Source organism: Pholcus phalangioides, unplaced genomic scaffold, assembly GCF_987345545.1.
Source record: "Pholcus phalangioides strain wild (caught in Gottingen) unplaced genomic scaffold, Ppha-v1.0 ptg000032l_1, whole genome shotgun sequence".
Lineage (NCBI taxonomy): Eukaryota > Metazoa > Arthropoda > Arachnida > Araneae > Pholcidae > Pholcus > Pholcus phalangioides.
The window spans coordinates 6,423,859-6,441,727 of record NW_028301622.1 but is presented as its reverse complement, the minus strand read 5'-3'; the positions used below and the strand labels follow the sequence as shown (position 1 = coordinate 6,441,727).

General features: G+C 34.4%; 1 protein-coding gene across 2 annotated transcripts in view; it reads right to left on the bottom strand.

Annotated features, from left to right (window-relative positions):
- LOC149066840 (uncharacterized) overlaps nucleotides 1–17,869 on the bottom strand; it is a 48,978-nt gene that overhangs the window by 1,842 nt on the left and 29,267 nt on the right. For both annotated transcript variants that reach the window (XM_089253207.1, XM_089253206.1), the window contains exons 7-12: nucleotides 15,107–15,202; nucleotides 14,683–14,846; nucleotides 10,523–10,687; nucleotides 10,317–10,380; nucleotides 7,347–7,612; nucleotides 2,453–2,574 (exon numbers count right to left, since the gene is read on the bottom strand). In XM_089253207.1, the coding sequence (XP_089109333.1) occupies nucleotides 2,453–2,574; nucleotides 7,347–7,612; nucleotides 10,317–10,380; nucleotides 10,523–10,687; nucleotides 14,683–14,846; nucleotides 15,107–15,202 (877 nt within the window). The remainder of the gene's footprint in view (nucleotides 1–2,452; nucleotides 2,575–7,346; nucleotides 7,613–10,316; nucleotides 10,381–10,522; nucleotides 10,688–14,682; nucleotides 14,847–15,106; nucleotides 15,203–17,869) is intronic.

Genomic DNA, 17,869 nt, shown 5'->3' with positions numbered 1-17,869 from the left:
TTTAAAGAATATGACTAGAAAAACATTCAAAACTGGAAAGAATGTGATGTTGACGATCCTGGCTATCAAAGTATTGACGGATGATGAAATCATTGCTAGTGCCATCGACAACCCTTGCAAATGAGGAAGAGCCTAGCAATGACCACCATGCTGAAAAATGACCATTCAGCGAGGAAGCTTTTCACTGCCTTGAGACGGCTATGAAGTGGTTAGAACAACAAGAATATGGTGCTGTCCAATTTCTGTCTTTAAAACGTTTGTGAGATTTTAACGGCAAAAAAAATTAGTCTCAGCTCTAAAGCAAAAGAAAATTTTGGACTTTTACTAAACTGTAGGCCTACTTTAATGGCCATTTTGAATTTGTCAAACTAGACTACTCAGTTCTTTGTCATTTGTAAGACTTGCAATATAAAATATATACAGTTTTGCATTTAATGCAGTACATCACTGTTTCTTTGTTTCATATTGCTCCTATGACACTGCCACAATTTTTTTCCGTGAATGATCGGTTATCCGAACACCCCCAGTCCGCAATTGTTTCAGAAAATCAATGTTCTACTGTACTCACTTCATTGAGGTGACTGCTAACATGAACCAGCATGCTTATTTTAATATTCTCGATGATCAGGTTAAAATCCTCATGATGAGTTTGCTGTTGACACTACCATTTCTCAAGATGACAATAGCAAAGTTCACAGTGCTGATTCCATGTGTGATATGTGTGTGATGAAAACTCACACTGTATTAAACCTCGATTGGCCTGCAAAATCACCTGACCACAACCCCCACTGAAAATTACTAAGTTTGCGTGGTTAATTTACTGTTATATTACTATTAATTTATGTTAAATAATGAATAGGGGTGCCAATTTCACCACCAAGACAGTAATGTTCCCCGTTTTTAAACCAATGAAAGTAATTTGGAAAAGATTTTGGTCCTAAAAAAATACAAGTTCTCTGCTCGCATTTTTTTGCTTTGCATAAAACTCTTGTTCTTTTCACTTTTTCCTGTTTAAGCATCATTCCATCAGATTTGCCATAGATTATGCATTTCTTTTCTTGCCTTTTGTTTTGCTATTGATATGACGATAATAATATTTGATTAATTGTATGCCGATTGATTGTCGCTGCTTTTGCTGTTGTGCCTGCTTCTTTGTTCCCCACTTACCCAGGTGCACTTTGATTCAAGATATATATCTGTTTCATACCCAATAAAATTGGTTTTGCTTATATAAAAAGGGCAGCCAAGTGAGAACATAGGCCAGGCATCAAAAAGTGAGTAACCCAACATTCATTTCTGAGGTAATAAATGTTCTGTCATTATCTCCAAAACTTATTTATCTCACTGAGATAATTTGTTCATCACAAGACAGCCAATCCCATCCTTGAAGAAGTTTGTGGACCGCTGGCAGAATTACATTCTGACCCTTACCTGAATGCATCTACAGCTCCCTAAAGATATGAAAATGGGAAGATTTGACCCACCCACGCAGAACATTTTGTGCTTTTCCCATATTGTTATGGGGGGGGGGAAGAGAAAGACAATGCTGCCATTTTTCCCCCACCAGTAAGCAAAGGGCAGAGCCAATAGTGGAAAAAACCGGATTTCTCGTCTACTGAACAAAAAAACCCAAAGCAAAAACAAGAATCAGATTAGAAGTTATCTGCTACCTGATTGCCCTAAGCATGGGAGAACCACAATCAATGCACCACATGGCAACACTTTACAGAAAATGAGGCACACCATAAAACGAATGAGTCGCGGAATGCTATAGAATAGGGTTATCATGCTTCATGAAACCACTTCGTAATAACTTTGTGAGGGATATGTTAGAAAAATTCGGTTAGGAAAATATTTCAACACCGTCTGTCATACAAGCCAATCTTGGGATAAAACTCTTCAGCAGTGGTAATGTTTGCTAACTGGGGGGTGGGAGAAAAATTCCATTTAAAAACACCTACACAAAACGAAAGCATGGTTATTTTCACTCAAGTTTTTCTTTAAACCCCTCTGCGTAGATCTCAGTATGTAGTGCAGCACCGGTGGCAAGACCCATTTGCGGATCGCCGTACTCTATGCACCTCACTCTACTCTTTCATTTGAAATTTTTCTGCTGCACCATCGCGCTTTATGAATATCTATGGCTAGCCTTAGCCTCTTAGAAGTGGAGTCATCATAATCATTCCCTTCGACAACATTTCTGAACTGGCTTGAAGGATTAATATCATAATTGTTAAATTCCATTAATGCTGAAAACAAAGTACATTAGCATTATATTCTAGGGCATCAGCCGAAACGTTACTTATTGAGGTCATAGAGGTTTTTGTTGTCTTATGTACATTTGACAAAATTATTTTCATAGCTTTGAAGAATGTTTCTCAGAAAATTATCTTAACAAAAAAAAGTTGTACAAAACAAGTATGCAAATCAAAATACAAAACATTGTACATACCCTGAGCCCAGGATGGTATCTGTTTTGATGTAGAGACATCATCATCATCATCAGACGGGTGTAGTTCACTCATGTCATAATTGGTGTAACTCATTTCTTCAGGACGAGGTGTCATTGTATAGCTAAGATATATTAAATAAATTTTTTTTCTTCAAAATGCACATCAACAAAAATTAAATGCATAAAAAGTATTGTACTGTGTTTCTCCAAAAATAAGATCTAACCAGAAAATACGCCTTAGCAGGATTTTTCAGGATGCTCATAATATAAGCCCTATTCCAAAAAAAAGTCCTAGGTTACAGAGATTGCCCCTGACTGCAGGTCTGGGTTCGGGCATGGATGCCTATTAACACTAATTCCCTAGACAGATTTTATGGGTCTCTTGGGAATATGCAAGAATTAAATTTTTTTATTATTTAAAATCATCAGCCAGACGAACACATTTTAACTTCCATTACTTTGACTAATGCATTGAGTTATAAAATGCAGTAAAACACCCACCCTTTTAACGGCCACCCTTCTCTTACCTGAATTAATAGATATTTGAAGATAAATTAATATATAGATTTTTTACATCAGAAAAATAGGACATACCACGAAAATAAACCCTAATGCATCTTCTGGAGCAAAAATTAATATAAGACTGGGTTTTATTTTCAGGGAAACATGGTATCATATTACATAGTTTGGTCTGCTTATAACAAGCTCTTTTGCATGTGTGAAATTCTAGTTAAATTCCTTCACTCGCTGAATTAGTTTTCAAGTCAAAATAATAAAATTTCAAAAATTAAATGCTTATAGCAAATATGCACCATATTGCCAAAAGTCTGTTCTTTTTGGAGCTTAGACATTTTCTCAAATTTCTGGAAAAATACTGGGCAAATCGTTTTGAAATTTTGGCCATAATAACCCTATGCTTGTACTCACAATTTCCAATGCAAATTTAGTCATGACTGCATTTAGAGGACAGAAAAAAACTTTTTATCTCAATCCTGTATGATAAACTGAAAATGGTTTGTAACTTTCACAAAATATTCTACTAACTTTGAACACAAGTATTGCACATTTTCATGAGAATAGCACATATATTCACGAATACATGTGTTTTCTATAAAAATTCTAATTTTCATTACATGTGTTTTCGCTTATAATATTCTTATATAGTGCTCAACAAATTTTTATGAAATTTACAGAAAAATTGGCACTTCACAAGCGACACAGTGTAGGAATTTAGAATGTGTTAATTTATTATTCAATGACACATGAGCATTTTTAGTAAATGATTTTTAATGGTATAAGCGCAGAAAATATCAATTTTATTTTTTATAATTTGGTTGCCAGTTATAGTGTAACTCTGGGTTGGTAAAAAAACTTTTTTTAAAAACCAAATAAAAAAACAGTTTAGTTTTAATAGCATTTGCATTAAAAATAACAAAATTTCTGAGAAATCATTCTAACTCCTAATTATTAAAACAAAATGTTTATTAATGTAATAAACACAATTCCCATATTAATTAATCTATAAATATTTCTTACATTTGAATGAAAACCAACTTTTGCAATTTAGTTATTTTCTAGCTTAACTCAAGGGAATATTTTGTTTGAGAATTCTCTTAATGTTATTATTAACCCTATAATAAAGATGTTTACCTCTCTCAGTTACTCGTTCAATATGCTTAATTAGGACGCTATAATTGTTTAAGCTACGGACACATTTTCCCAAAATGTGAAAGAAAATCGTAGAATGCAAAAGCGGTAGCCACTTTCGCAAAAATGCGTACAGGAGGTACGAAACGAGTAGACATCCAACTATCAATCATTTCATTAGCATTTCGCTAAAGCTTTTCCCACCATTTTCACTTTTTTGCAAAAAGAATTTTTATCCAGCTTAAACCCTGGACGCTAGATTCACAATATGCAGGGTGACTATAACTGAAGTTCTGATTTCAATGATTTCAAAACACTGTAAAATAGAAACCACTGGTCAGAATGACGAAAATTTGCATGAATGTTCTTGAGGCAATGGAATTTTGTATGGCGGGGGAGGGGACTTAAAAATGTAAGACAGATGACACTGTACATGGGAAATTTGCTTGCAAAATGGATATGACAGACAGGATATGACGGCAAAATGATAATGCAATTAGCATGACACAATTTCGTAATTCATGGAAACATCACAAAAATGAAGTCATTTAAACTACAACTTACATAAGAAATGTTAAATGTTGTCCGCCGTGTTCTGGCTGTGAGGTGGAAGAACAAAAGTGCTTGTAAAACGTGCTTGTAAAACTGTAAAAAGTGCTTGTTCAACAGCAGATCAGAGTAGGCCTATGCCATAGTAATGATGTGAATGTGCTTTCAATTCACCAGTTTGCAATCTGACCACTACACAACATTTTGGGGTATCCCCAAAGCCAAAAGTTGCAAGGGTTATAGTAGTGTTCATCTGTCAGGTGAACATGGCAGCCAAATGTCGTGTTATGTTATTATCAAAATGATTCTTCAGCAGCTGCTTCACTGGTGTTGCAATGTGAATCTTGATAAAAGTTGTGCTATCCACCAAGGCTGGACAAATCAAAAAAAAAAAATTCAAGTGCCAGCCAAATTCGTTAAGAGCGAAGCATGTTCCCCCCAAAAAACAGTCCTAATTTTTTTGTTTAAACTTTTCCAGGACTTTATGACCCACTCCCATGTTGGGACACATGGGGAAAAAATTGTGTTACACTTCATTTTAGCAATAATGTGTATAAAAGTTTAGGCGCCAAAACAGATTTTCTAATTGCCCTGGCATTTGTCCAACCCTGCTATTCACACACTGATGCTGTTGAAATGTAGAAATGATGTGGTTGCGCAAAATAGATGATTTCGCCAGCCAAGTACAGCATCATCTGCTTGTACCTTTTGAAGTGTTTTTTTCTTTCACCAAAGAAAATTCCATTGCTTCATGCAATGGACCCATGCAAATTTTTAAGCCATTCTGACCAGCAGTTCGCATTTTGGAATCGGAACTTTAATTATAATCACCCTGTATATAGCTGATTATTTTTCATAAATCACTTACTACTACATCCGAACCAAACGGTGACCCAGTACATTTTCCAAGGAATTTCTAACCAAACATTTTGTTGGGTGGGGATCACTGGTCACTTCACAAACGGGCCAATTTCGGGCTTATACTACTGTATGTACAGTAGAAACTTGATTAACTGTTGGTATTGTTTAAAATATATGGGGGGAAAATAATTCAATATTGAGCCTGGTGGCGATATAAAGTATGAGATGTGCTGCTTTTTATAGAAAGAAAATGAAAATGTCTGTGAGGTAATTAACTACTAGAACACTGGTCTGTCCTTAAGGAGCAGTCGTGTGTCTTTTTGGATTATAAGACAAACTGCCCTTGGCCGTGAAGTCACCACTGTTGTTGCTTCTTTGTGAAGGGAAAAAAAGGATGCAAGATAATACACCGCCACCACATATGTGTGATACAATCCTCATTCATGAATATGCTCAAGATAGAGCATCAGAATGTAGTACAAAGTTAGAAAATGCAATAAGAATGAGAAATTTTGATACTATATATAATTTTCAGCAACTAAGATACAAAGAAAATTTATATTCAGACCACTTTTATGTGATTTTTTGAAAAAAAAACTCCAGTTGGTTTTTTAAAAAAACTACTTGGCTAAAACCAACGTGGTTTAAATTAACAACCCTGGTGCAACTTATATAAAAATTCTGGTTGAATATCGCGCAAATTCAGAAACATGCACTCAATATCACACGCTGTAATTTAAATAACTCGCCGAAAGTACCTTGATGAAAACTGATTTTTTTCTAAGCAAATTTGTACTTTGCCCCAAAAGACTTTCAAATCATTAATAATTTTTATTATTGTTTATTAGTTTGAGACGACGAAAACTAGAAAACTAAAAAAGCAAAAAAATTCTATAAAGTGGGGGTACTTATTACTCTTGGATACTATTAAAATACAGTGCACATTGCTTAATGTGATCATATTGGGACTCTGGGGTTTCTGATAAGATAACCAATTGATACCTATATCTGAAAAGTCCTGGTTTCAAGTAGAATGACCACTGTGGACTACGTACAAAATTATTGGATGTGCTCCACATTTCCGTCTGGCATGAAGGGACAGCCAGGAGATTTCCCTTTACACAGACAACCTGTGTCTCAATGTTTATACCATCGTCTAATGCTCTTTTTGAGTGGTAGGAAGTTCAACACCAGGGTATTGTCAACGAAAAGCACAATGAACAGTTGTTATGGACTTGCACTTTGCGAAGCTTAGAACACAAAACGATTTCTGTTGTGCAGTCGCCATCTTGACAAACACTGAAGTGGCGGCCGAAGGAAGAGCGTTAGCGTTACTTATCGGTAACTGCATGAAACTCAAGATTTCCCTCTTTCTACCTATACATTATTCGATCAAAACGGATTAAAAGGTGATAGCTAATAGTTATGATTTTTTAAATCAGATGATTAGTTTTTAAACACCTTGTATATATTTTTTTTTCATTGGACGTCCCGATAACTAATGAATTTTTCTCATGTTATTATATTGATTCATTCCATACCTTGCGAAAGTGATAACAATAATACCTTATAATAATAATACTTAATAATAAGTATTAAGTATTAATAATAATACTATAATAATAATACTATAATAATAATACAATAATAATACTTAATAATAAGAATGAAAACATTCTTTGTGATTCTAATAAGTGGCATTGACTGTATTTTCAAACAGTTCAAAACTTTAACCACAAAAAAGAAAAATTTTCAATCATTTTATTTAAATTGTGTTTTTTTTTTAAATTGCCTACCATTTGGAAGAGATCATAAATGCATCAAAATGTAACATTACCTCTCAGAATTTTCCTTGTTCTCAGCAACGTAAGTTGTATTTAGCGCCGGTTGATTTTCTGGAACTTTCAGTGAAGCTGAGGCTAATTTGATTTTATCTGCTTTCTTAGCATTTTCTGAATTATACTTCAAAACATTTGCAGAATTGATCTTTGGAGTATTCAAAGCACCATTTTTGACAGAACTCACAGGATCCTTCTTTACCGATTTAACGGTTTCAATTCTTGAGAGGCCATCAATTTTCGTTTCAGGTTTACTGGGAACAACCTGAAAAAAATTTGCAAAGTTACGTGAAAAAAAAAACTATGGTGCTCTATATAACTTAGTCACAGGCTATTGGCAAAAGGGGGGGGGGGTAGATATAAACAGTGCCTGGACACAAATCACTAGAAGTAAAAAAAGAGGTAGGCTGTGTCATAGACACAGTTACAAGTTCTGACATGAATACATACATAATTCCTTGAATCATGTGTTAGATACTGACTTGATGGAATTTAGCATAAAGACTGGAAGAGTAGTTAAACAGAGTGACATCAGTATTCGAGTATGCAACTAATATTTAGTATTATATTCTTTCTTTCTTTCGTATCACCACCAGATGGCACTATATCTAATAATTATTATTGATGCTATTTTTCCGGCCCTTTCAGGCAGTTGTTCGTTTCTATCGGCTTGATTCATTTGTTCCTTTGCTCATGTGTAAATAAATGTTTTATATTATATTTTGAAACCTTGTGTTCTACGTATATATCAGCACATTCATCCATCGCATATAATCTGATTTGTCTTAAACATATCAATCAGACGACACCTCTGGCTTCTATTTGCATTGCAAATATCTTTATAGATGGAATGTAAAACAATTCCATTATGAATAGACCCAGAGTGAGAGGTATCATTGGATTTGTCTTAAAAACATGTATCAGACGACACCATTGACTACTATCTGCATTGCGAACCTCTTTTGAAATATAGCATGAAACAATTTCGTTACAAATTTGGGTTATGAGCGTGGTGTTCAGACTGGAAAAGGTATTAAAACCAGAATAGTATCATTTTAATTTTCTTAACTAGATCCACTCGAAGACATTGAAAACACTAATATATTCTGAATACTCCTCGTGATAAAAGCATTTAAAGCATTCGTTGTGCAACTTTTTGAGGATGCATCCAATATTATCAGATGATTTAAAACACTTACTCTCATAAAAAAAATAAAAACTTGAACCTTGATTAGAAATGCACTCGAAATTTCATTAAGGAATCAAATAACTTGATTTGTATTATTATAGCAGAGTACAGCGAACTCATCAAAATGAATGCATAAATACATAAATAAGCATAAATCAAGTAGAAATTCATGCAAAAAATCTAATCTGAAAACATTCTATTGCTTTGATAAAGTAAACAGTTTTTTAAATGTCCCACCAGGTAAGTCATAGCTGCCAACTTTTGAAAATGAAAATTAGGGAAATTTTCGCCCAGACCGGTATTTTATACTAAAACCACTCCCTAATAAATACAAAAGGGATTTTTCCAAATAAAATAGGGATTTCCCACACATAAAAGTTCAAGTATAGGGAATAAAATCCCTACTCAAAAATTGGAGTCAAATAAAATAGGAATTTTACACACATTGAGAAAGTATCTAGTTGCTGCCCTAGATAGACGGCACCACCTACTGAACACAAAGCACGCCAAATGCTGGGCACACACAAGCACACTGTTAAGTTTCACCATTACAAATCGGACATAGCTACCATATTCAGGTGTGAAAATATCTGGGAGTTACATGGTGACAGATCGAAGTGGTGGATCATCAGAGAGAGGAATTAAAATCATTCTACCAGGAAATCGCTTTACAAGGATTTAAATGAATAGGGAATCAAAAGATAAGTGTCTGACAGAGAGAGAGAATCTCATTTGCTTCAAATTTAAATCAGAAGATATTATTGAAAGAGCTAAGATTTTTTGAATGAAATGGAAAACCAATCAGAAGGGAATTAATAAGTCCATCAGAAGGGAATTAATAAGTCAATCAGAAGGGAATTAATAAGTCAATCAGAAGAGAATTAATAAATCAATCTATTAGTAAATATATAAATGTGTGCCTCTAACTTTCAATTAAAGTGGATCCTGCTTATAAAGTTTTTCAAAAAATTGTCATAAAAACCACTGTAAGCAGGAAAACACTTTAAACGGGAAATCTTAATGAGAATTATTCGAAGTTGGGACCACGAAAATAAGTCGAACCAAGTGGAAAAACATTCTAAATGGGAACATTATAAGCGGGATCGATTGTGTATTTGTTTTAGATTTATTACATGTGCTAAATTCCATGTTAAATTCTCAGTGTTAATGGGCTTCTTTGCAAGCTTTTCCTACTAAGTAGACAACGAAAGTAAATTAACCTTTGGATGGAACATGTTTTTAGAAATGAATTATTTGATTCACAGAGATATCTCCTCCTCTTATCCAGAACATGGCCTGCCACTCTGTCTCAACACAGAGATAGAAGCAGGTGATCAAAGACCTGGGGTATGCTCGAAAAAATTCCGAGATACCAGTGAATTATGGGGGAAGTGAGGCATACTTTTTTCAAGAGGGACCCACTTTAACTCAGAAGAAACCCATATTTTCTGAATAACCTGGGTTCTGGGATCAGGTAAATTATAGTACAGTGGCATCTCTGCAGGTGGGTGAAACCTAATGAAATAACACATAAACGAACTCATTTCTGGGGTAAGGCTACAAAGGATGAGTGAAAACTAAATATGCTTTTGGACCTAAGGAAAAAAGTCCTTTCTCTCTGTAAGGTTAGGAAATAATGATATTAGGATAATGCATCGTTTAAACAAAACAAAACTTTGTATATTTCGCGAGCAAATTCTCTCATGATTGGTTCCGCACATTAATAAATAATGCTGTATGAAGTTTGATTAACAGAAAAAATTCAAACCAACACACAGACCTTGATGACTTTCACAACTGGTAAAGCATTAGGTTTTTCTGAGTCAGAACAATCCGTTTGTTTCCTGCAACGAATGAAAAGGAGGGAAAAAGATTAAAAATGATAACATCAGCAGGATGAGAGAACTTGTCAATGGACTTATCTAGGTTAAAAAAAACTTTTTTTATCTCATCACATGACTTATCCACAATTATTGCGATTTCTACCTCTTTTTATTTTTCGGAATATTGTTCTGCTTTCCTTTGTCCTTTATGCTGTTCATTGTTTTCTCTTCCTTATACAACACACTGATCTTTTTGAGTCGCTGCTCGGTTTCTTGTTCAATTTGTTGGCGAGCACGCAAGTTCCTTTCCATCTTCATTTCTCGTTTCCTATGTGGAAAATGTAATAGGATATAAATACAAATATAATGCCACAACAGGCAAAATGACCAACGAGGTGGTTGAGAAAAAGATGCCCATATACATGGAGATTGAAAATATAATTTACATCTATAAATGAGAGCCTAGAGATTAAAATACCTAAAATATAAATGTGCAAATTATTAAGCAACATCTACCAATCACCTAATGTTACAACTTCCAATACAGTAATACCCTGAAGTTACATAATGGGTAAGACCAACGATAACTGAGTGTAATCCGTATAAGTCAGGTTATGATTCTGCGTGCAAATACATAAGCCGCTGTGGTGGTCGAGTGGTTATAGTGACGAACTCGCGATGCGAGGATCCGGGTTCGAACCCCACAGTGGTGGTCGGCTGAAGTTGGTTTTCTGTGGTTCCCAACTTCAAGGCGCGAATGCGAGCCGATCTCCCCGTTAAAAAGTCTCACCACAGAGAGCAACAGGCCTACAACGTTACAAATATTCAATCATTGCACTTCACTCACAATTTGAAGTATAGATGGCAGCACTGAAATATCATACACAACACTAGCTACACACTCAGACTGTTAGGTGTACACACTCACTTTGTTCCAGACTCTGCCACGAAGCTAGGCTGGAAGAGATCTCAGCAATGGGATAAGTCCGGTGGCAGAGACCCTGGCGTTCATTCATTCATTCGTGCAAATACATATAAATATTGGTTGATTGGGACCAGAATTCAGGGAAAACAATTTTTCTTCTTACAATTACTTTACTATGACTTCAAAAAATTTAACTCGCCTCGTGACCACAATCTAGTCCTTAAAAAAGACTGTATCCAATAAAAATCTGAGAAAAAAACATTTTAAACGCTTTAATAACACCTTCCTTTTGAAAGGAATAAGCTGTTTGTGTTTTGGAAACAAGAAAATAACTTTCTCTCGGGGCTTGAAATTAATTAGGAATTACAGACCAGTAAATTGTTATCAATGAGCATCACACTGAACTTTTTTTTTAGACTGATGATAAAGTTGGACTCCAGATATGAAATTGTGACATTGTCTGCAAAAAATTGCAGATACCATGCTAAAGAATTTCATTTCAATTAAATGGCAGTTTCATCTTTAGTATTCTCTCAAAAATCAATGTAATATAGTTTCATTACATGTGATGTTCTGATCGAATAAAAAAACAATGCTTATTTGATTATCACTTGATAATTTGAAGAATAATCCTGTGATTGTGTCTGAATTTCAGAAATGCAAATACAATGCAAATGCACAGAAAATAGTTTAACTCCAAAACCGCGTAAGTCAGGTCGTAAAGTAAGTCAAAAATGTTTTTCAATTAGTTTATGCTGGGGAATCACCCCCCCCCCCCACAATGGACACAGAGCGAATCAAGGAACCATAAACAATATGCTATACTGAATCACCTCCAGGCATTTGCAATAGTATAGCTCTTGTGAATAAAAGTACTTTTCACTCTATGAAAAATATAAATCCTAGTATTTTGTTTGTTTTTGCAAAAAAAAAAAAAAATACAGCATAGATCAACTTGCATGTTAAGACACTGATTTTTGGCGCTCTCATTTCTGGTCCATTAAAGCTTGTTAGTTTATTCATAAATGGTAAATATCTAGCCCTGTGGAAGGGTTCTATCTCGCCAGTAAAAAAAAGTACCAATACACACAACACTATAGCTTATATACCTAGGCTGAACATATTTCCTTGACTAAAAACAACAAGAAATCAGGATCTATACAATACATTTCCAATCATGGAAAGTTTTCAAAGGTAAGAAAAATTGCTATTTATCATCGAAATCACTTTAAATAATATTACCAATAGTAGGAAATGAAATGCTACTGCAAATTGCAATGGATTAAAATGTAATTCACAGGAAAAAAACCATTTAGTTTGACAAATTTACGAGATGAATACATGAAAATAATCTCAATCTTTGATCTGAAAAAAAAAAAAATATATATATATATATATACATAAAAAAAATCAAATAATGAAAACTTAAATAAGCTTAGTTGAAAATACAAGGGAAAAAATCTGACATTTTCATAATAAAGTCAGTACAGCCAAAATTACAGAAATTTTCTGTGAAATATGTGTAATACTAGTCAGCCTATATACACTGGTTTACTTAGCCATGAGCAATAGCAATGTTGCATATCTAGCTTGTGAACTGAAAAGATTGTGCACCCCTGTTCTATCAGATTGATTAACCGGATTCCTAAGGGAACAAGAATGTGGAAAGACAAATATTCGACATTACTGTAAAATAGCTCAACAAAAACTTAATAAAAAAACAAAACAATCACAGTCGTCCTTCTTTATAACAATCCTTCTTACCTTGAGGAAAACAAACATTATATTGAGAGGCCATAATATCAGACATTTGAAGAAAAATTTCTTCAAAAAGGAGAAACGTGGGTCAACCATTCCACACATTACTATCTAAAATTTTTTATATATGAAGCCCCTGCTGGTGAAATCATTTCACAACAGTTGAACAGAATTTTTCTCAAGAAATGAAATAAAATTAAAAAATGGTAAATAGCCCATCTCAAAAGTATATATATCAGCATAATTTTAATATTTACAGTTTATCAGACACGTCATTGCCATGGATCATTTGAAATAGTCAATCAGACATGAAAAATTATTTGCAACATCACAGTTTCTGGTGAAAATTTGACCTTTGGTTTTCCCTGGACGTATAAGAATGGAATCCAGAAAAAACTAAACTTTGCATAATTCACTACTTCAACATTGTAATACTTGAATACTGATGACATTGGGAGTAAACATGAAGTGATAATAGGCTCATAGATGACTATTCCAGCTCATGTCACTTATTATCGGTAAACCTTGTATGGTGGATGTCAATAAAGGAATAGGGAGCATTGACTTGTTGAAACAACTAACAATGACCCTCTATTGGCCTCCTGATTCGAAGTAGAGAGGTTCAGATAGCCTTTGGACTTCTGCCGACCCCACAAGAAGCCAGTACCAATCATTCCATTGAATCCAAATGTTTTCTATTCCATGGTCCTCCTTGCTGACGGTTGTAGAAAGCACAAGATTCGTGTCTGAAGTCATGCTAATAATAAATAGAGCCATCAGGTCCATCTAACATTGAACGGTTTTCTGTCTCTGAAAACAACGGTGAACCATTGATCCCTCCAATTCATGTCATTCTGGTCCAAGTCAATTGATCATTTTTTCTAGTGCTACTTTAGAAGAGATCTACACTGCATGTTTTGAAATGCATGCCTATTGCTGGACTGCAAACAGCATTGAACAATGTCTTTTGATATAGGAATTTATAAGCTTCATGAAATTTGATGCACAGACAATTCTGGTTAGATGCTGAATGCAAAATTTGGTCACTTTAAGTCTCCCAATTGGCGATTTAACTTCTACAGATATTTTATATACACCTTATCTGCTGCATCCTGCTATCTTTGTCAGCCATAACCTTCAGATTTTAAACGCCAGATTTTAGCCACATCCTTTATGATGTTACAAATGTTGTAAGGAATAATGAAAACTGCTTGCAATATAAGTTTTCGAATGAACTTACTCTTTCAATGATTACATCATAGCAGCCACGTTAAAATATATGAATATCACAATCTTTTGCTTTACACACTTTTTTCAAGTCAAGTCTGTATACTTTTGAGACAAGACTTTCTTACTTTTCAATTTTTGTTATTTTATTTCTTGAGAAAACGTCTGTTCAACTTTTGTGAAATAACTTCACCAGCAGAGTTCATGTATAAAGAAATTGAGATCAAAATGTGGAAGATTGTTTTGTTATTCACAAAAAACAATTGTCTATATACTTTTGCAACAGACTATATTTCCTCCAACCCAAGACCATAAACATAATTAAATTCTATCCGTCGTCCCTGCTGAAAATAATTTTCTATTTTTTCATAGACATGTTTACTATAGATGTAAATAAATTCTGTGACACTCACTTTTTCTGTTCTTCAACTCTTAATTTCAATAAAGCCTGCTTTTTGGCCAGAGCCTCTTCTCGTTCTTGCTTCTCACAAGTCTGGCGTAGTCTCCTAGATTTTCTCACAGGTTTAGAACAAGACGATGCCACAGATCGATTCAAGCTATTACGGTGCTTTGATGCCTTTGACACATAAAAAAAAGAGGTAAAGTATAATATATATATATTTACATTCATGCTCTAGTAACATGCTTTCCATTAATCATAATATTTGAAGCATTTGATATTGCAGTTAGAAATTAGGACTTCATGGTAGAATCTGAAAAGAGCACTTAAGCTTTTCTTGAAAATGCTTTGTAGAAACATTACAACAGATATCCTACCATTTTATAAATCAATATAAAATCTACAATTGTATGGATTTATATTTCTTAAATTCACACCTTTGTCAAGACAAGAACTTTGGGAGAACCTTGCTGTTGGTTCTGCAAAAAAATTATCGATTTCCTAGCACTGTCTTTCTTGATATCTGGAGTTGCCTATAATTTGAGAAAGAAACGGAATAAAAATTAAAGAAGGGTTTTTGTGGATATCTTTTTGCATCGATTCGAACAATATGTAATATATAGTCATGGATAAGCCAACACCCTAAAATTTGACACATTATGGAGAAAAATTATATATTTCTAAACTATATAAAAGTTACAATGAAAAAAATAAACCTTCAAAATCTTTTACCCCTCCTCCTGCTTGTACGGTTGATACTTTACAAGACAGGAAAAAATAAATTTTTCTATTGTATCAATGACTACCACAACAGCATGAATGTTCAATATGTTCAGTCTGCTCTGGACAGACACACAAGATGGCTATCATTTGCGGGCCACAAACCTACTTATGTTGCTTGGATTGGTTTTTTTTGGGAAAACCTATTACAGAGTATACCATCTTGATGCATAGGGGCTCATCTGGACACCGAACATTGATTGTTGAAAAAATAAAAAACCCTGCTCACATACAAAAGTATATGGGTCATTCTCATATGAGTGCAAACCAAATCTTAGACTTTATAATTTTTTTACAAAATTTCATAGCATTATGGTAGTAATTTCAATTTTTTATGGTTCTTCATTTGATTCTGTCATGGTATTTCTTAATTTGTTTAAGATGGTATATAATTTTCTTTTGAATCATTGTGTTTGTAGTAAAACCTCAAAATCTTGCTGGCTGTGCTTGGAAAAAAAATGTTGAACAAGATGACGAAGTTTTGTTAAAAATGAAACCAATAAGCGTATTGGGTACACTCAAGTAAATATGAACAATAGGATTATTGATACAAAGGTTTTTAACAGCTGGCTGATGCAAAGATATTTTTTTTCTTTTTTTGGAAAAAGAGAAAATTTAACTGCTCCTGCAAGGAATCGGACCCACGTCCTTTCACTATCCGGGTTAATACCCTAGACCACACCTTTCCTTGGAGCTCGTGTGCATTGAACGGGACTGTACATGGATGGTAGGAGACAACTGAGGCCAAAGCTCACTAGTGCTGACTAATGTGCGGGGAATAAACGTGCAAGATGTATAAGATACGCTGTATAAGATGTATAAAACGTTAAAGAGGAGTCTCTGGGACGTCTATCACATTTTGTATATAAGTGCTGAGAAAATAAAAGTATTTGCATAGCCTATTCAGAATATTTGAGATATCTTTCTCCAGTTAAATATTTATGCTTCCTGTTATGGAAAGCAGGCAGACCTACAACACGATACTGACATAACATGAAAATTCAAGTATTTCTATCTTTACTTCAGATGGCAGCATGAACACAAAACAAACACATAAATACACCAGAGCCATACACATTCTGGCATGTGCAGATTCGTTAGAAATTCCATAGAGGAATGTGTGCATGTACAGTTAAGTAGTGGTAATAGTTAGATAGCAAAAAATTTTAAGAACACTTCAAACAAAAATGCTGAATTATACATTACCAACCCATTGTCAGTCAGAAGTTTTGATTTTAAGTAGTTAAATATATGTAAAAAATAAACTTTTCTATATGCTAGTTCTATGCTAAAAAATCATGAAAAACCACCAAAATTTTAAGCCATTTCATGTAAAATGAATAATTAAACTGAAAAAATGCATTTAAAAAAAAAACACCTTAGACTTGTCAAAGCAATTGGAATGACTTAATACGAAAAAGAATATTGGACATTCTCGGAATTCTTCCATCCACATGAGCATCAGAGCAATGAGCCGACTATATCACATAACCCACCACCTCACACACTTATTTTATTCCACTATGGCTCACAAACCTGACTGAATAGTGTAAAATAAAAAAGATGTTCACTTTTTCATCTTTCTTTCACCCAATTGTGAAGCTGTTTATCTCAGTCTTCAATTAACCATTTCTATTTACTTTGCTTTTAATAGTGCTTCTTAGTGTTTTATGAGAAAGCTGCTTTGAAATTTCGGGCAGTTCCTGGAACGAATTATCTTTGTTAGCCAAGCTATCACTACCTCGATAGAGCATTCAAAGTGGCTGAAAATACAAGTGTAATAATAAAACCTTCACACCTAAATAATATTCCCAAAGATTGCTTTACACCATAGTTTACCCAAACTCTTTTTGATCCATCGCCCCACTTCAACATTTTTTTCTTCACATCTCGACCCCCCCCCCCTTCCCCGAGGGGGTGATATTGCCCACTTTGTGGGAAACATTGCTTTACTGCATTCAGTGACTGATATCTGCCACTGTGGTGGTCAAGTGGTCATAGTGACGGATTCGCATCACGATCACCCGGGTTCAAACCTAATCACTGAAGTTGATTTTCTTTGGTTCCCAAGTTTGAAACGTGAATGCAAGCAGATCTCCCTTTTAAAAAGTTTTGCCACAGAGAGCAACAGGCCTCAGAGATGCCAATGACGTGCTATCAATTACCCGGAATTTCAGAAAAAGAAGCATAAAAATTTGGTTCACTAGGTGGAACTAAAAAAGAAATAGACAAAAACCTCCCCGACTTTTTTTTCTTCTGTTTACTGTCTATCATGATCATGCCACATTGAAAAAGTGGTTTCATTACATTTCATACTGTACTATATTGATATACATGCGGCTTGTGGAAGAATAAGACGACGGATATCTCTAGTTGCTTCCCTGAATGAAAGGCTTGTGGATTTTCTCCCCTCCAGTTAC